Source organism: Xyrauchen texanus, chromosome 28 (assembly GCF_025860055.1).
Source record: "Xyrauchen texanus isolate HMW12.3.18 chromosome 28, RBS_HiC_50CHRs, whole genome shotgun sequence".
NCBI lineage: Eukaryota > Metazoa > Chordata > Actinopteri > Cypriniformes > Catostomidae > Xyrauchen > Xyrauchen texanus.
In genome coordinates this window covers 41,925,986-41,946,521 of record NC_068303.1, presented here as the reverse complement: position 1 = coordinate 41,946,521, position 20,536 = coordinate 41,925,986, and the positions used below count along the sequence as shown (strand labels likewise).

General features: G+C 43.5%; 1 protein-coding gene across 1 annotated transcript in view; it reads left to right on the top strand.

The window, feature by feature from the left end:
- Nucleotides 1–20,536, top strand: part of LOC127621770 (monocarboxylate transporter 10-like) — a 69,532-nt gene that overhangs the window by 15,881 nt on the left and 33,115 nt on the right. The window contains exon 2 of the mRNA XM_052095494.1: nt 19,940–20,084. Coding sequence (XP_051951454.1) covers nt 19,940–20,084 — 145 coding nt within the window. The remainder of the gene's footprint in view (nt 1–19,939; nt 20,085–20,536) is intronic.

The following is a 20,536-nucleotide window of genomic DNA, read 5'->3' as shown; positions in this document are numbered from 1 at the left end:
TGGATATCTGAAAAGCGACGACGCGCAAATAAAGACGGTCTGCAAAATATGCCGTTGGTCGGTGATAACCAAGACGGGAAACACAACAAACCTTTTCGGTCACCTGAAAAGGTACCATCCCAGCGACCACACCGAGAGTATGAAAATGCGGGCCCATGTTAATGTTACTCCGTCCACAAGTTTTGCCCAACATGCTAACGTTAGTGGTTCTTCTGTTGTTAGCAGGCATAGCGGGCTGTACCTAAACAACAATCAATCGTGTCGTCTTTTGCGACCATTGCCCCATATGAAAAGCGATCAAAAAGGAGCAAGGATATAACCAGCGCACTTTCTTACTTCATAGCGAAAGACATGATGCCCCTGAACACAGTGGAGAAAGACGGGTTCAGAAAATTGATTAAAGTGTTGGACTCCAGGTACGAACTCCCAGGCAGAAAATACTTTTCTAAAACCGCACTGCCTCATCTTTATGAAGAGTGCCGTGGGAAGCTGGAAATTCAGCTAAGGGATGTGAAATACTTTGCCACAACTACCAACCTATGGTCCAGCCATACATCAGAGCCATATATGAGTCTGACTATTCATTACATTGACAAGGAGTGGGCTCTTCAAAGCAAATGCTTGCAGACGGCCTATTTTCCGGAGGACCATACTGCCGAAACGATCAGCCAGGGGTTGGAGGATGCACTCGCATCTTGGGGCCTTAGCGAAGACCGACAGGTGTGCATCACCACGGACAATGCGGCAAACATGGTCAAAGCTGCTTCCCTTAAAGATTGGACTCGCCTGCAGTGTTTCGGTCACAGACTTCATCTAGCCATTGGTAAGTTAATGAACACATCTTCTGTGTGTATTTATGTATGTATGTAATAGAATAATGAGAATAATTACAACATAAAAGTAGACCCTTTAAAGTCTCTAATGATGTTTTACACTTATCTGTATGCCCCAAAATGACGGAGTATTTTAAGTTCTTTCCGCTGTAATGATGAAAATATTCAGCAGGACACGTCGGCGCCTCCGTCAACCCCAGAGGGTTAAAGACTGGACCTCCAAGACTTATAGATAAATTATGGACAAAGTTTTCCTCCTGTTTTCCGCCATTCTTTTTGAATGATGTTTAATATTAGGAAATAAACTAGCCTTGTTTGCCTTCAGATATTCCTAAATATTACTTGAATTATTAAGGGCTCGATGAAAGGAAAGCAAGATCTGTTATGGAGTAGGAAACACATTTTCACTAGCACAGTCACAGCTCAGTAAAGTGTTCTTTCAACAGTTAGAATAATATAACTAGTCTTGTTCATTTTATTTATGAATTTTTTTTTCCATTTCCCAAAAAATGTTCAATGCCGGAAATACCCTGTATGTAAGGCATGGGGTATGAATAGAAGTCCCAGTCAGTCTTCAGCCCTTTTTAATTTGCTGCCATGTATTCAAGCGAATCAAAATTATGAAGTTGTCCACCTTAATAGTTTTAGGCAATCCAGATGTTGAAAAAAGTAGTGCTGTAAGTGAGCTGTTTTTGACATCATTCTTTTCATTGGCAACCTAGGGGGGGTGTCGGTGGAGATTTCCTTTCTGTAAACTTCCTGCCATTAGACAAGGGCCCTTTCATTCGCTACCCAGTGATAATGCAAGAAGCACTGAAGCCCTAGTCCACCTTTCTGTCTTATCTTCTGTAAATGTATGTTTTATATTTTGTGAGCTTTAAAGCCCCAGATAAAAGGCATGATCACCGAGTCTAATGACCTGAAAAAAGTCCACGTCAGAAAGATGGGTAGGTTTTGAAAGAGGTACAAGAATCTGGGCAGAGAGACCATTTTGATGGCATTTATACGGCCCACCATAGAAAGAGGAAGGGTCCAATAGCCCCCTTACAGTTCTTTCACTTTCTGAACAAAATTAATAAAACATTTTTGGCTGAACTACTCTGTGATACTTCAGTCTATCTGTAATTTTGAAGGGGAGATTGTGCATAAATTCAGTGTTAAGATCAGCAGTCAAGGGCATAAATTCATTCTTCTGCCAATTAATTGTATAACATTTACATTTATGCATTTGACAGATGCTTTTATCCAAAGCGGCTTACAGTGCAGTTATTACAGGGACAATCTCCCTCAGAGCAACCTGGAGTTAAGTGCCTTACTCAAGGGCACAATGGTGGTGGCTGTGGGGTTCGAACCAAGGACTTTCTGATTAACAGCCCTGTGCTTTAGCCACTACGCTACCACCACTCCATATAATAATCAGGATGCAATAAGAAGAACAACATTCGCATCGAAGCAAAGAGCAGCCACCTTAGAACCTGTGTTATACTTAAGATACATTATGTTCATAAAACTTCTAATGTTAAAAAATGAAAATGTATTAAGGACAAAGCCTGTTTGGTCCACCTGGACAATAGATGAAATGTACTTATTTAATCTGTTTGCTAATAACTTTGTAAAGATTTTCATGTCAGAGTTCAATAATGCAATAGGATGATAAGATGAAGCTCAGTCTCGTCCCTACCTTCTTTTAGTATTAATATTGGCTTCATTTAGTGTGTCAAGAAATTTCCAGTTTTCAAAATGAACGAGTAAACATCTCAACAGAAGGGGAGCCAACTGCCCAGAATACTTTTTGTACAATTCAATACCAAAACCATCTGGGCCCGCAAAGGAAAGGATTTTATAGCATAGAAAATCTCTGGAATAGTGATGTCAGAGTTTAAGGCCCCTCAGGCAACATCGCTCAATTTAGGGAGATTCAAATGTCCCAGCCAATCAGAAATGTCCCCTTTTGCCTTTGACATGTATAATTGTTCATAATATTCTCTAAAGCAATCATCTATACCCTAAGGATCAATAACCATGTCCCCAGATTTTGATCTGATTTTGTAAATAGATCAATTAGCTTGTAAGCCTCTCAGCTGTTGAGCCAGTAATTTATGGGGCTTTCCCCAGCTCAAAATATTTTTGTCTTATCTTAAACAGTTGATCCTATACCTGGTCAGATGAAATGGTGTTATATTCATACTTCAGTTTAAGAATATTCTGTAAGATGGAAGGGCTGGAGGAAGCTCTATAGGTGGGTTACAATTGAGATAATTCACATTACATTTCTAAGAGGCTCTTACGCCTTTCTTTTTGATCAAAGATTCAAAAGAAATGATATGTCCTCTAATCACGCCTCAAAAGTTTTCCACAAAGTGTAGTCTGTGACATCCAAGTTGTCTTGATGGAAATGAATTGGCTGAATGATGCGTCAGAGAGCAGGGATGGACGAAAGTTATACTGCTGCTTCTTATGGTTAAGGTTGAGAACCTGTGAGGTCGGAGAATGATCAGAAATTAAAATATTGCGATAATTTGAAGCGATCACATTAGTACGGAAGAGGATTAGGGCCAAGCAATAATTAAAAAAAATAAAGCCATCTCGAGATTAAAGTCATTATAATGCGAGATTAAACTCGTTAAATTTCGAGAAAAAAGTCGAAATACAATCTTGAGAATAAACTCATTAAATATCGAGAATAAAGTCGTTGTGTTTCGAGAAAAAACTCGTTAAGTTTAATCTTGCATTATAATGACTTTATTCTCGATATTTAATGAGTTTATTCTCAAGATTGTATTTCGACTTTTTTCTCGAAATTTAACGAGTTTAATCTCGCATTATAATGACTTTAGTCTCGAGATGGTTTTATTTTTTATTATTGCTTGGCCCTAATCCTCTTCCGTACATTAGATATCAGTTTAGAGTCGAATAAGAAATAATCTATTCTTGAAAAGGACTTGTGTGTTTGTGAGAAACAGGGTAGTCTCTATCCGTGGCATACCTCAGTCTCCAAATATCAACCAGATTAGCGGAAGTCATTAGGTTATTTAAAACTGTGGAGGCAGATGGCAATTGGCTTATTTGGGCTGACCTGTCCAGAAAATGATCAACCACACAGTTAAAATCACACACTATAATCACATGTGTATCAGAGAGATCAGACAGTAAATTAAACATCTTACTAAAGAATGTTGGGTCATCGAGTCACGTGACGCGATGCGAGAGGAGGCAGCTTAGCAGCGAGCTCCGCTTCAATTTGCTACAATTATCCTGTTATTTATTTTGATTCGGTGAAAACACCAATTGTTCGGTCATTTAAGTAATACTGGAAACAGAAGATGTCTAAAATTCAGAAATCCTCGGCCTGTGGGGATATTAAAAGGCACCTGCGTTCGCACACGCCCGACGCCACTCAGGAGGACCAAGATGGCCTGGTTGCGGATCACGCCAACGTACATAACGTTACTGATGGAAGCCAGGACATCGCGAATATTTATACAATTCTGACAAAAATCTCAGGTGACATGGAGGGAATTGCGGAGATACGTAAAACTACCGCGTCAATGGAGGCTAAACTATCCTCTTTGATTACAAGACTGGATGAGGTTGAAAAACGGGTGGAGTTTTTAGAGGGGGCCGAGAAAGAATCACAGGCGAATCCACCTGCCACCAAAGCCGAGCTGGAGCAGATATGGGACAAAATGGAAGACATGGAGAACCGGAACAGACGCAATAATATTCGTATCGTCGGGATCCCGGAAGGGAAAGAAGGCCAGGACATGGTGAGCTTTCTGGATGGACTTATCCCGCAATTGATTGATTCGACGGACCGACAGCTTAAAATTGAACGTGCACACAGATCTCCCGGTCAGCGCCTCAACTCAACAGATAGACCCCGGCCGGTTTTGGCAAGATTCCTATGGTCAGCCGACAGGGACTTTGTGTTACGGGCGGCGAGGGTTAAAGGCAAACTATGCTGGGAGAACAATAATATTATGATCTTTCATGATTTCGCCAGATCAACACAGCAGAAGCGAGACAGATTCAAGGAATGCAAGAAAATGCTTCACATGAAGAAGGTGAGCTTCGCACTGCTTTATCCTGCAAAATTGCGAATCGGAACTAAGAATGAGCACAGTACCTTTTTTTGCCCACGACAGGCTATGGCTTTCATTGAAAAAATGGAGTGATCGCGGATATACTTCTTTTTTCTCTCCACCTCTAAATTTTTTTTTTTTTTTTTTTTATTTGTAGTTTTAGCTGTAACAGCTGTATTTTATTGCATACAGAATACATGTCAATAATACTGGCATGGTTGTTTGTTACACTTAAGACTAGAGGGGAGATCATTGAATTTCATCGGTCATAAGTCATGACTACCGGAGTAGCAGAACTGTTGCGTGAACGCCTCTTGAACGAGTCATGGACCTTTGGACCTGTGGGGGGTGGTTTTTTGATAAAACGTTGGTGCGCAGTGTTCAAGTTGAAGCGCATTTAGTTTTTTTGTTTTTGTGGGGTGTTTTGGGGTTTATGGTCACACTTCCGTTTGATTATGGTTTAGATGATGTGGACACACCTGATTGTACATTTCAAATATGTCACTCCTTGACCTAGGTAAATTATCTTTCTTCACGTGGAATGTGAATGGGTTGGGGCACCCTATTAAAAGGAAGAAGGTGGTATCATCTCTTAGGCGTAATGCATCAGATATAGTATTTCTCCAAGAGACTCACCTTGGTATGCAGGAAGCTGAGAAACTAGGCAGGGCATTTGGCGGATATGTGTTTTGCAGCGAAGGATCAAGTAACAGTAGGGGAGTTATAATATTAATAAAAAAGCAATTGCAATTTAGATGCGTTAAACAAATGAAAGATACATTTGGAAGAGTTATTATGGTCTGGGCTGAAATACATGGGCAAAATATATTATTGGCCAATATCTATGCGCCCAATCTTGACGATCAGAATTTTTTTATAGATTTGGAAGTGAAGTTACAATCTGCTGTGAACTATGAGATTGTGCTGGGTGGGGATTTTAATTTGTTAATGGATCCACTCCTAGATCATAGCTGCTCAAAAGTATATAACACACCTAAAGCAAAATTTATAGTACATAGGATGTGTCAATCTCTCGGCCTCATAGACATTTGGAGACTCCTGAATCCAAATGGGAGGGACTATACCTTCTTTTCGAATGCACATAACATTTTCTCTAGAATTGACTTTTTCCTTCTATCAAAATCACTTATCCCTTCTGTCATTGCATGTAAAATTGGGAATATCATCATCTCGGACCATGCCTGGGTATGTTTAGAGTTGAAACCTTCTATAGAGAGGAAAAAATCGTCTAGATGGCGTCTTAATACATCTCTCTTACAAAACCCAGTATTCCAACAAATGCTAAAAACAGAAATTAATGTTTACATAGAAACTAATTGGTCATCAGTATCCTCAGTGGGAGTGGCATGGGATGCTCTTAAGGCAGTTATTAGGGGATGTATCATTCAATTTGCCGCACACTCTAAAAAACTTAAAGCACAAGAACTATTAGAGTTGGACAATAGCATTAAGAGGATTGAAACAAAGATGAAACGCCAGGTGACATCTAGTGGTCTTAGAGAACTAACTCAATTAAAATATAACATAATTTTGTCTCAAAAGATTGAATTTTTGTTATTCAGGACAAGACAGACATATTTTGAGTCAGGAGATAAGGCAGGGAAACTTCTAGCTAATTATATTAAGCACAAGGAGTTCTCCTCCATTATTCCATCTGTTAGGTCTTCCAGGGGAGATATATTTACTGCCGCTGCAGATGATAAATAGAACATTTAAAGAATTCTACATAGGTCTTTACAAATCAGTGTCGTCATCAACTGATGAGGATATTAGTGGATTCCTGGAACCGCTAGATCTCCCTAGGCTTTCAAATGACCAGAAGCAACTTCTGGATTCAGATATAACTTTGGAGGAAGTGATGGAGGTGATCAGAGCATTGCCCACGGGGAAAGCTCCGGGTCCGGATGGTTTTCCCACTGAATTTTTTAGAGATAATGTTAAAGAACTTGCTCCATTAATGCTAGAAGTCTTTATGGAGGCATTTCAGAGGGAGGAATTACCACCAACAATGTCACAAGCCCTAATTAGTCTTATACTTAAGAAGGATAAAGATTCAAGTGAGTGCAAAAGTTACTGTCCAATATTGTTGATTCAACTGGATCTAAAAATTGTCAAAAATCCTAACTAATCGTTTAAATAAAGTTATATCAGCACTTATACACGTAGATCAAGTAGGGTTTATTAGCGGCCGTAGTTCTTCTGATAACATTCGACGGTTTATTGACATTTGGTGGGCAGTAGGGGAGGAGCAGACCCCAATTGCCGCTGTCTCACTGGATGCTGAGAAGGCTTTTGACATGGTGGAGTGGAAGTATCTTTTAAAATTCTAGAAGTTTATGGGTTTGGAAACACGTTTATAAGATGGATCAAATTACTGTATAAACAACCGGTAGCAGCGGTTCAAACCAACGGCCTAATTTCAGAGTATTTTCCGCTTGACAGAGGGACCCGACAGGGCTCTCCACTTTCCCCGTTGCTGTTCTGTCTTGCTTTGGAACCTTTAGCTGCCGCAATAAGAAAAGATGATGATTTTCCTGGTATTGTAGTGGGGGGAGAGGTACATAAGCTTATGCTTTATGCTGATGACATTCTATTATTTGTTTCTGACCCTTGTAGGTCTATACCTTGTCTTCTTGGAATAATTGATATCTTCTCTAAGTTTTCAGGTTATAGGGTGAATTGGTCTAAATCAGAAGCTCTTGCATTGACTGCTTTTTGCCCTGCCTCAGCGTTTCACCCTGGCACATTCCAATGGCCTAAATCAGGCATTAGATATTTAGGCATTTTATTCCCCCCAAATTTGAATGATTTAGTGAGAGTTAATTTTGACCCCTTAATGAAAAAGATTTCCTGCGATATGGATAGATGGGCTCCACTCCATACAGTATGTCAATGGCTGGAAAAGTTAATGTAATTAAAATGAGTTGTACGCCAAAACTGAATTATCTATTACAGTCTCTCCCAATACAAATAACTCTCTCTTACTTTAAACAGTTTGACAGATTATGTAAGGCTTTAATTTGGAATGGTAAGCGACCTCGGATGCATTCTAATAAGTTACAGAGACCTGTTGAGAAAGGTGGTCTAGGCCTGCCTAATATTTTGTTTTATTATTATGCTTTTAGTCTTAGACACCTGGCTCATTGGTCACTTCCTCCTGAGCGAGCCCCCCCTTGGTATAGGATTGAACAATCTATCTTGCCGTCTATCTCTTTGTTACAGAGTCTGTCCATTAAACTGGAAGGAGAGGTGAAAAAACATCCTATTATTTCACACTTGCAGGCAGTATGGTTAAAAACGTCCCGTATGCGAAGCTTTGACCCTTACCTAAATGCTTGTTCAAGTATCTGGCTGAACCCTAAATTGCGTATTAATAAAACCCCCTTTCTATGGAAGGAATGGATTAAGAAGGGTGTCGTTATATTAAGCGACCTTTATGAAAATGGCAGTCTGAAGTCATTTGAACACATACAACAACAGTATGGTATATCTAGATCTCAGTTTTTCAGGTATTTACAGTTACGACATTTACTTTGTACTAATTTTGGTTCTAGTTCGCAGTTACCTGAGTCAGCAGATCTACACTGCATGGTAATTTTGGCATATGGGAAGGGTCATGAAGCATCAGTGTACTTATTCCTGGTTGATTCAAAGTCTTGGTGATGGAGCTTTATTAGCTCTTAAGAAAATTTGGGAAAGAGATCTGAATCTGATATTCAATGATGAGGAATGGAATAGAGTTTTAAAGAATGTCAAAACGACATCTAGGGATGCAAAGATACGCCTTATACAGTTTAAGATTCTGCACCGTTTTTACTGGACTCCGTCCAGATTGTATAGACTTGGGTTAAAAGAAACACCATATTGCTGGAGGTGTAAAACTGATGATGGAGATTTAACACATGCTCTGTGGTCTTGTACAAAAATTCAGGATTTCTGGAAAAAAGTTCATGAACACATTTGCACAATTTTGGATACTCATATTTCATTATGTCCTCAATTGTTTATATTAGGTGTGTGGATAGATAATGAAATAAGAGACAATCACATAATGTCCTGGGTACAAACCAGTTTAATGATTGGCAGACAGATAATTCTTAGGAGTTGGAAGTCAGAGGAGGCCCCTTCTTTTCAGGAATGGGTAACAGAACTAGGTAGAGTGTCCGCATTTGAAAAAATGTCTTATAAACAGACTGATAAAGTAAATCTATACTATAAGAAATGGTCCAGATACTTAACATATTTGGAAAAAGGGCAGTAATAACTGTGTTAGAACCATGCTCACGCTCGAAAGTGAAATTGTAATGGTATATGTATGTATGCTAATATTTTCTTTTTCCTCAACATGGTATGCCGGAAATTATCTTAATTGTACTTAATTGTATAGTGAAGTTGTGACCAAGTTGGGAGGGAGTGGGTTGGGGAGTATCGGAGTAAAAATGTTGATTCTATACATATGTATCGTGTGGTACTCTGGAAGTTTTTGTGAATCAATAAAAACTGTTAATCTGAAAAAAAAAAAAAAAAAGAATGTTGGGTCATCAAAGTTTAATCCATTTACATTGAGGATTGTAACATGAAATTAATATATGTAGCCAGTTACCAGAATATATCAGCCATTTGGACCGCTCACAGTGGAAACATTTCTAAATGGATCAGTTTTGCTGATCAAGATTGTCACTCGTCAAGCTTTACTGGAGAACGTGGACTGTAGATCTGGCCGACCCAGCTGCATCTAAGCAACTTCTTTTTCGTGGGTTTAATTTGTGTCTCTTGCAAGTACATGACATCAGCAGAAAGAGATTTGAAATGGGTAAACACTTTAGCTCGTTTGAGCACTTGAACCAGGCCACGCACATTCTAGCTGTTAAAAGCAATGCTGCCACCCATTGGAGGTAAATTAGGATACATACCGAGTTTGAAAAGTGCCAGTGTACACACATAACACCCTTGTAGAACACTGATAGAAGTCAAATTAAAACATAAAGAAAAACAATAAAAACATTAAGCACACATCCCACAGATTCATTCAAGGGTTGCCGGACCATCGGAACAGCTAAACTGCAGCTAAATTTACAAAAGAGCCATGTTGCTCCCTCTCCAATAGTATGTCCAGATACTTATAAACATGAAAAACGGTCATGCAAATGTCCCAATCTGAGTGATTGCAGAATAAAAAGTCACATACCAGAATATGCCATGCCGGCATATGGATAATTAAGTTAGTATTCAAGTCAGAGTCTCAGCAAAAGCCACAGCCTCACCCAGAGAAGAAAACACCTTATCAGAGGTACCGTGGGTGATGCGCAATCATGCCGGGTAAATGAATCCGCTCCTAACGCTGGCATCCCGGAGTCGCTTTCGGACATCGTCAAAAGCCTAGCGCTGCTTCATTATCTTTGCCGGGAGGTCAGGAAAGGAGTGAAGGGTCTGCCTTTATAGTGCAGAGGAAACTGCTGGTGAGCCAGTTGTAGTATTTTCTCCTTTGTTTGGAAATGATGAATCTGAGCCATCATTATGTGCAGTCTCGTGTCTTCTCCGGAGAGCTACCTCCCCAGTCGGTGTGCTCGATCCACTTCCAGCTGTCTGGAGAATTTCTAGCACTCAGCAGGTCAGCTATAAACTTTGTCAGGAACTCTGTCGGGCACCTGTTCTCGATCTTCTCAGGTAGGCCAAAATGTTTGATATTCTGCCATCTGGAGCGAGCCTTCAGGTCAATCACGTTCAGGCAGAGAGCTTAATTCTCTGACCATATTTTTATGCACGTTTTTTTCAGCGAGTGAGAGGGGGCGGTCATAGACAATCTATCACTGTGCACCTCCTTTATTCGGCCCCCGAGACGCCGCTAAATGGTCGAATCGATTAGACATCATCTTGCTCATACTCCGCAACAGCCTCGTTACCAGACTCTGAAGCAGCAGCGGCCTGCTGAGGACAGTTGACCATCAATCTCATTTGAAGCTTTATCCAGCTTCTTTCCCCTTTTAGCCTTTGGCTTTGTCATTCTGCATCTCTTGAGATTCTTGTGAGGTAATGCCGGCAAAAGAATTAAACATTAAGTGACTGACCGAATTATTTGGAATATGGAGAGGAGCACAGAAAAACACTTCTCCTCCATACGATGCTCACAAGCGCCCCTTATGAACTGTCTTTTAGACTTTCTTTCTTTATTACTTATGAACTTTCTTCAAAAAATATCTTTCAAACTTTTAAACATTTCAAAAACGATTGAAAACTTTCAAAATCTCTTTTTAAACGTTCTTTTTATGAACTTTTTAATTTTTTTTATTTCAAACGTAAGTGTGTGTGATTTGTATAATAGTATAAATCAAAATGTCAAAATATACTTGAATATCATGTCATATATAAGAGAATTGTAGAATGTACTGTTTGTGTGTGTCTAAGGGAGAAAGTGTTCTATAACTCATCGTGTGATTATCATTACTTCCTCTCTGAAACTGTAAACAGTCAGAGACAGTCATGCCGAATCAAGGGCATTAACATATGCCACAGAAAAAGAAAAGGACAGCTGTCTGTCATTCTGCCCGTCTGTTTTGTGTTCAAAGGATGGTCATTGACCCTTGACCTCTTCTCCCCACTTCTTTCTACCTTGTTTTTCTGTTTCTGTTTGTTAGTGCGATTAAAAAAAAGAGATGCAATATCCCATAAATGAGCTGTGTTTTGTGTTATTTGTGCCACGATTGATCTCCAATGGTTGTTGGCGATCAGTTTATTAATGAATATGACATAACGACTCGGTTACTAACGTAACCTCGGTTCCCTGAGAGGAGGGAACGACTATTGCGTAAGTAGCTTACGCTATGGGAAAACTCCGTTTCTCGAGAAATATTGAAGTCTTTATGTAAAACGCATTGCAGCTGCACAGCAGACAGTGATGAGCGAGGCAGCTCGGTCATTGGCTGTGCTGCAGCAACTGCTCGAACCAGTGACGGGGCGACTTAGAACGCGCGACCAATGGGGGCGCGTCCCGCATTCGCGCGCTCAGAGCCTGCTGAAATTAGCATATGAGGGCTATATAATGAACGTCCCGTCATGCCAGTTCTTTTAGGTTCAATCGACTGAAGCGAACTGACCAAGCACAGACACGGCAGCTTACGCAATAGTCGTTCCCTCCTCTCAGGGAACCGAGGTTACGTTAGTAACCGAGTCGTTCCCTATCGAGAGGTCTCTCCTATTGCGTAAGTAGCTTACGCTATGGGAACACCATGTAAAACGCAGTGCGTGCTGACTTCGCTCTATAAAGCCAGAGGCAGGTGCCTGAGCCTTAAAGCAAAGTGATATTCCACGAGCCGGCCAGCGGCGAGCTATATAGTGGGGTATGACAGGGCTCCTTGCCTTCAAGGTGGGGCGCTCCTTGTACAAACACAAGCACATGTCTCATGTACTGAGCTTTTGTGTACTGGTACGCATAATAAACCCTCTAAGTCGGTCAGAGACGGACCTTATAAGGGAGGAGATGATGCCCAGCATATACATACTCCAGTTCATTCCACAGTCAGACTGATAGAATGTTGGAATGCAGTGAGGGGACCTGTAGGTTATAAAACCTGATAAATGTCGAAGGCGAGGCCCAGCCTGCCGCCGCACAAATATCTTCAATGGGTATCCCACTCGACCATGCATACGAGGAGGCCATGCTCCTCATAGAGTGAGCTCTGATGCCTAAGGGGCATTGAAGGCCCTTGGCTCCATAAGCTAGCGCTATAGCATCCACTATCCAGCGCGATATTCGTTGCTTTGAGACAGCGAGACCCTTAGTTCGGCCGCCAAAGCATACTAATAATTGTTCCGTCTGTCTGAACAGGGCAGAACGTTCCAAATATACTCTGAGCGCCCTGACCGGGCAGAGTAAATTTGCATCACCTTCGTCTGCTGAGGACGATAGCGCTGCCAGAGATATCACCTGTGCTCTGAAGGGTGTAGAGAGCACCTTAGGAATATACCCGTGCTTTGGCCTAAGGACAACTCTGTGGAGGGTGTGCGGCCCGCCTCCATCAGCTCCTGCAAAAAGGCGAGTACACTTGGTATCTCGCACGTTTTGGGGTTCAAGCTCTTGGTATCACACCAGTCACTGAACACTTTCCACTTTTGGGCATACAAGCGCCTGAGAGGGGCTCGCGCCTCAGTAATGGTTTTCAGAACTCCACTGGGGAGGTTCTCGGAAACCCGCTGAGGGGCCATGCATGGAGGGCCCACAGATCGGGCGGGATGAAGAATCATCCCGCTGGCCTGTCCGAGGAGGTCTTGCCTCAGCGGAATCGGCCATGGGGCAGATTGCATCATCTGTACCAGCTCTGGAAACCACGTCTGATTTTTCCAGAGTGGGGCTACCAGGAGCACTGCACATTTCACCTCCCTGATCCGACTGATGACCTGAGGCAGCATCGCAATCGGGGGAAAAGCATACAAGGGGCGGCTCGGCCAAACTTGGGCGAGCGCGTCCGTGCTTTTTGAGAAGAAGAGAGGGCAGTGCGCGTTTTCCTTGGAGGCGAAGAGGTCGACCTCTGCCTCGCCAAAGGTTCGCCATAACCACTGAACCGTCAGAGGGTGGAGAGACCATTCTCCTGGGAGAACTTTGTCTCTGGATAGCATGTCCGCTCCTTGGTTCAGGACGCCTGGCACGTGCGCTGCCCTTAGCGAGCGCAGGTGGTGTTGTGACCATAGGATGAGCTCCCTGGCCATAGAGTGCAGGGAGCTCGACCTGAGTCCACCTTGGCGATTTATATACTGAAACTACCGTCATGTTGTCCGTTCGGACCAGGACGTGTTCGCTTCGCGAGGTACGGAAGCAGGGCTCTGAGAGCCAAGGCGACCACTTTCATTTCCAGACAGTTTATGTGTAGGCGCTTTTCCGGGTTTGACCAAAAGCCGGAAACAGGCCTGCCCTCGTAAAGGGCCCCCCATCCTATTTTGGAGGCATCTGTCGTGATCATTTTTCGCCGCGTATTCACGCCCAGACTCACGCCGGTTTGATACCAGTTTATGGCTTTCCAGGGCGTCAGGGCTTTTATACAGCCGTGATTCGCTCTGATCAAAAAGTGGCCCGAGCGCCACGCGTGAGTGGGGACACGGCTCTTGAGCCAGCGCTGGAGAGGACGCATGTGCAACAATCCTAGCTGGAGTACAGCTGATGCCGAGGCCTTGAGACCGAGCATTCTCTGAAATCGTTTGACGGGGGCGTGCGCGCCCGTTCTGAACGATGTTGCAAGGCGTCGAATAGAGAGCGCCAGCTCTGATGAGAGGCGTGCTGTCATCTGCACTGAGTCTAGCACTATTCCCAGAAAAGAAATATTCTGGCTGGGGGATAGCACGCTCTTTGCAAAATTTATTCTCAGACCCAGGCATTGTAAATGGCTGATAGTCCAAGATCTGTGTGTCATTAACTGAACCTCTGATTGTGCTATGATTAGCCAATCATCGAGGTAATTCAGTATCCGCACTCCCGCTGTCTCAGGGGAAAGTGCCGCGTCCATACATTTCGTGAATGTATGGGGGCCAATGATAGGTCGAATGGTAGTACTGTGTACTGGTATGACTGTCCCTCGAAGCTGAATCTCAGAAAGGGCCTGTGGTGAGGCGCTATCGGGATGTGAAAGTAAGCGTCTTTCAAATCCACTGATAGAAACCAATCCCCGGGGCGAACTTTCGCGAGGATATGTTTGGTTGTTAACATTCTGAACGAGCGAATCATCAACGCTTTGTTCAGATGTCTGAGATCCAGGATGGGGCGAAGGCCACCGTCCTTTTTCGGGACGAGAAAATAGCGGCTGTAAAAACCCGCCTTGCTCAAAGAGGGAGGAACAGTTTCTATAGCGCCCTTCTCTATCAGTTTGAGCACCTCGGTGCGTAGAACATGTGACACATCTTTCCTCACTTTCGTCACGACCACCGCTGAAAAGCGGGGTGGTCTGCGAGCGAATTGAAGTGAGTATCCGTGTTTTATTATGTTCAAAACCCATTTCGGCATGTCGGGGATTTTTTCCCAGGCTTCTGCTCGCACAGATATGGGCTGAATATAAAGCAAATCGCTTTATTTTCACTTTGAGTGCCGAGTGCAGAGGTGCGTGTGAGAGTACAGGCACATGCGCTATTTCCGAAATGCTCACAGCATGAGTCGGAGAGGTGCTTGAAACTGTATGAACAGTGTTTTGAAGTGGGGGTGCATTCATCATTATGGGCACGCGCGCCACATTCATAAAGCTTTCCGCATTTAGCGGGGAGTTTCTTAGCTCGCGCATTGCATCTGTGATGTTTGCGGCATAGCTGTTTGAAACTGTGTGGGTAGCTGTGTGTAGGGGTGCGTGGAATACGGCAGGCACACGCGCTACACTTATAGCACTTCCCGTTTTTACTGGGGAAGTGTTTATAACTGTGGGAACCGTGCTTGTGTGTAGTGGTGCATACATGACAATAGGCACACGATCTACATTTTTGAGACATCCAGCCTGAGCTGGGGAGGTGTTTGGCACTGTTTGGACAGTATTGATATGTGGGAATGCGCACTTTAGTGTGGACATGTGAACCCTTAGTGACACAGGCAGAAAATGACTCTTTTGGTGATTTCTGTGTGTCGCCGTGAAAACGGCGTTTGATTGCAGGTGAGCGAGTTTTATTACTGGCCCATTGACTGCTGTATAGACATTTCCAGCCGCCTGTAAGGGGACTGGGTAATGTTTTAAATGTTTGCGAGGGAGCGGTCCGGCATTTGCGAGACGCGTACTCCCTCTCTTTCTTCCTGCTGCTAGGAAGACTTACGAGGCTCTGTGTTCAGGGTGATTCTGGGTCAAGGGCCTCGTTGCTCCTGCGGCTTTCTTCGGCCAGCGGAACGCGAGCGGCGTCAAGCGTCCTTTTCAGGTCTGCTCTTCGGCTGGGAGACGGGCGGCTCTGCCCTGGCTCGCTGCTGCTGCTGGGGCGGTTTTTGAGATGAGCTGGAGCACTTAGGCAGGAAGTGATGCATAGCTTGCGAATCCTTCCGCGCCTCAGTGAAGCGCTCCGTGAAATCTCTCACCGTAGGTCCGAACAGGCCGCTCGGAGTGAAAGGTGCGTCAAGGAAGGGTGCCTTATCCGCGTCCTTCATCTCCGTTAGCGCTAGCCACAGATGGCGCTCAAGGACGATCAAATTAGCCATGGCCCGGCCAATGGATTGGGCGGTGGCCTTTGTGGCTCGCAGAGCTACGTCCGTAGCACTGCGCAGGTCCTTAAAAGCGTCGGGTTCAGGTCCAGACTCATCCATAGAGCGGAGAAGTTTGGCCTGAAACACTTGTAGAACCGCCATCGAATGCAGCGCTAACGCAGCTTGACCGGCGGCGGCGTATGCGCGACCGGTGAGAGCTGATGTGGTTCTGCACGGCTTCGATGGGTGAGAAGCTCTGGCCTTCCATCCAGCGGTAGAGGGTGGGCATAGATGGTTGGCCACAGTCTCCTCTTGGGGCGGAGTTGCCTCGTAGCCTCTTTCTCTCGCGCCGTCCACTGAGGAGAGCGAAGAAGAGAAAGAAGGCTTTAGGCGAGCCGAGTGCGGGGCTTTCCATGACTTTGTGAGCTCGTCGTGCACCTCAGGGAAGAAAGGAGAAGACCAGTCAAGCCCGAGGTCTTCCACGGCCTTAGACAGGATACGGACGATCTCCGAGTCCATGCTGGTGCCCGCGCTCGTGTCCGCTGATGCCGATGGCGCGGGGTCGAACGAGCCAGTCGTCGGATGCAGCGTCAAGAGAGAGGCTGTCATCCTTTCCGTCGTCGTCCCCTGATGTGCCGAACGAGACGAGACCCACCGCTTTGTTGGAGGGGTGCAGGTCCGCTCTCGCGAAATGGACCGCCGGCGGGGAGACATCTGGTAGCGGTGATGCCCGCGGGGACTGAGCCGGCGTGACATCACCGGAGTCGGGGTGCTCTGGCAGCCTCTGTGAGCGGCGCTTTTTCTTGCGCGGCTCGAACAGAGGTGGCAGCACGGGGGCAGCCGGCTCGCTTGTGGTGAAAACGGCAAAGCGAGTGCGCAGCTCGGCGAGGCCCAAGGAGTCGCATTCAGGGCATCCGCCCTGAATTAGTGCAGCTTCTGCGTGGTCCAGACCCAGGCAGCGAGTGCAGATGGTGTGCCGATCTCCGTCGGAAAGAGGGCCTCTGCACGAGGCGCAGGCTGAAGGCATTTGAAACAACGCCTGGAAAATAACTCTTTTACTCTTAAAAGCGTCGCGGGGGCGAACGCTTGTTCAGTAAAGGATATGCGATGCACGCCGGATGGCGTAGCAGAAGGCTTCGAAGGCGGCTGAAGATGCCGGCGTCCTCTCAGCAGTCCCGCTGTAAGCTTGTCCACGGCGGCAAAAGACTCCAAAAATCCGGAGGATCCAGCGAAGAGAAGGTCTTCGCTGAAGGAGATTAAATCTAAAAGAACTGGCATGACGGGACGTTCATTATATAGCCCTCATATGCTAATTTCAGCAGGCCCTGAGCGCGCGAATGCGGGACACGCCCCCATTGGTCGCGCGTTCTAAGTCGCCCCGTCACTGGTTCGAGCAGTTGCCACAGCACAGCCAATGACCGAGCTGCCTCACTCATCACTGTCTGCTGTGCAGCTGCAATGCGTTTTACATAAAGACTTCAATATTTCTCGAGAAACTGAGTTTTCCCATAGCGTAAGCTACTTACGCAATAGGAGAGACCTCACGATAGGGGTCTCTGATATGGGTCTTATCGAGCAGTTTGACCAAAAAAGAGTGACAGTTAACTGTATGTCAACATATAGGGTTTTTTTATTTTATTTTTGGATAATCCAGTGATGTAACAATAATAATCTGTTATGTAACACTTGAGTTAAATATTAACACTGATATTAAATGAATTCTGCACATCAGATGGATTCATGTACCGAGTCGCGACGTTGTTCTGAACTTCACTTCAGGTTACACCCTTTGAAAAATGTTATTCCCCGTCTTGACTTGTTTGGGACACATCTGCATGTTCCTTTCATTCTTACATGTAAATAAAGTCATTTAGTGCTGTACACGAATAGCTGCATAAAGATACCTACCACACTACTGTATAAACTCTATAGTAAAATCACATTTCTGTCATTGCTCTACAGCGATTTGTATTTTTGCTAAATATATTATTTGTTTTTGTTTGAGAAGTTATATGTAATGTGCATCGTTTGAAACTTTTATTTTTTTGTTTTTTAACCCAGTTTGATGCTTGTGCTGTTCTTTTTAAAATTATTTTAATAACCTTAATCCCTCCAAACCCCCTCCAGCTGAAGCCGATAAACCTCCAACCATCAATACCTCATCAGCATGGCACACTCAATATTTCACAAATCCCCACCACGCAAATCGTTCCAACACTGACTGCGCTTACATGCACATTATTACACCAATTGTGCTTAAAAGCCAACAATGTGTACGGTCAAGAAAACGCTTTAAATAGGGGAAGGTCATTAACAGTTAAGGCAAAGACTGTTACTAGGGCTATCAAAAGGGCTGAGGAACTAAACTTCACCTTAAATATTACCAAAATTTTAATTATATTCGAAATGCGTACATAGACTCTATGTTACCCTACCCTTGCCATGGTACTCAAGCTTACAAAAAGCAGCGGTAATACGGTGTATTCATTCATTAAAGTTGTATACGCATATAACAGATCGCTGGGGACTCAAGATGTTGACAAAATGAACAAAACTGGTTCTGTGTGATGTGAGATGCTTATAAGAAAGCAAGACTCAACGACCAAGAGTTGGCGTCAGTGCTTGGCATATATCTACAATTCAAATGTACAGTTTTTGCAAATTTGGGGAATATTTGATTTTCTCATTTGAATTTGACAGCCTTTCCTGTTACCCTCTTTCTCCTTGATTGCAAGTGCCTTTATTCCATTTTGTCAGTTGATTCAATGAAGTTGACGTTTTACCTCATTAATTATATGTATACAGTATAAAAATTAAATTAGTGGGTAGAGAGAGGATAATTTGATCAGGATTCTTCACGGGTCATACTCAAACCTGTGTCCCCTACATGAGCATCATTAGGAAGATGTGCACTGATCGCTGCGTGACAACTTCAATAGTTTTATACTGAAGTTTACATCATATTATGTCATTAATTACTCGTCCTCATGTTCCAAACTCATATGTTTTAGTTTTCCATGGACCACAACAGGCGACGTTTTTGAGAATGAGCTGTTCACCACACGACAACAGTGTCTGTGAGCTCCAAAAAGGACAAGAAACCATAAAAGTATTTTACATTTATGCATTTGGCAGATGCTTTTATCCAAAGCAACTTACAGTGCACTTATTACAGGGACAATCCCCCCGGAGCAACCTGGAGTTAAGTGTCTTACTCAAGGACACAATGGTGGTGACTGTGGGGATCAAACCAGCAACCTTCTGAGTACCAATGTATTATACAGAGCACTTATTACAGGGACAATCCCCCCGGAGCAACCTGGAGTTAAGTGTCTTACTCAAGGACACAATGGTGGTGACTGTGGGGATCAAACCAGCAACCTTCTGAGTACCAATGTATTATACAGAGCACTTATTACAGGGACAATCCCCCCATAGCAACCTGGAGTAAAGTGTCTTACTCAAGGACACAATGGTGGTGACTGTGGGGATCAAACCAGCAATCTTCTGATTACCAGTTATGTGCTTTAGCCCACTACACCACCACCACTCTGAATCTTACAAGTAGTCCTTACGACCTGTCCGCTATCTTCTGAAGTGTTATGATAGCTTTGTGTGAGGAGCAGACCGAAATTTAAATCGTTAGTTTGTGAAGATTCTTCAAAAAAGCTTTTGGTGTTATGCAGAAACAATTCAACATTGGAATTTGGAATGAGGGACGTACATAATGATACATTAGAATTTTCTGGTGAAATATTCAATAGTTTGGGTTTGAGTGACAGCTCTGACTGGGTGATCTGATTCTTTTGAGTATTGTTTTTTCTTGGCCTGTTTGCTTTGTATAAATTCACTCTGTTTTGTGTTTGCAGCATGGGTCGGTTCTCTCTCCATGGGAATGATCTTCTTCTGTTCACCAATCGTCAGTGTATTCACCGATCTGCTCGGTTGCCGGATAACAGCGATTGGAGGCGCTGCCGTGGGGCTTGTGGGACTTCTGGCCAGTTCATTTGTCACGTAAGTACATTATACTCCACTGTATTATCATGGATCTCTATGTGTTCGTTGCAGTGCTTTTAAAACTTTAGACATTTTATTGTTTATTGTGTATATTGAGTTATGATATGTTAATGAGCAAAAACATTGTAAAGCATTTTTATTTTAATGCACTTCATTTTGTTGAAACACTTTTGACTTGACTGGGTTGAAATCGATTGTGATTTGGTTGGTTGCTAAGCAGCATTACAATGCGTCAATTTGAGGAAACTAGAGGTTGACTTTTATGGGTTTTTCAATGGCGGATGCAAATATCAATGCAGCCGTTAAGATGAGTTGGAAATATCATAATTACGAGTTGAGCAAGAAAAGTCTGCTTCCCAGGAGCAGGTAATGCCAGTATATATATACTATGCTTCACATACATCATACAAATGAATAAAGGCATATAAGATTGCTTGTATGAATTGAAC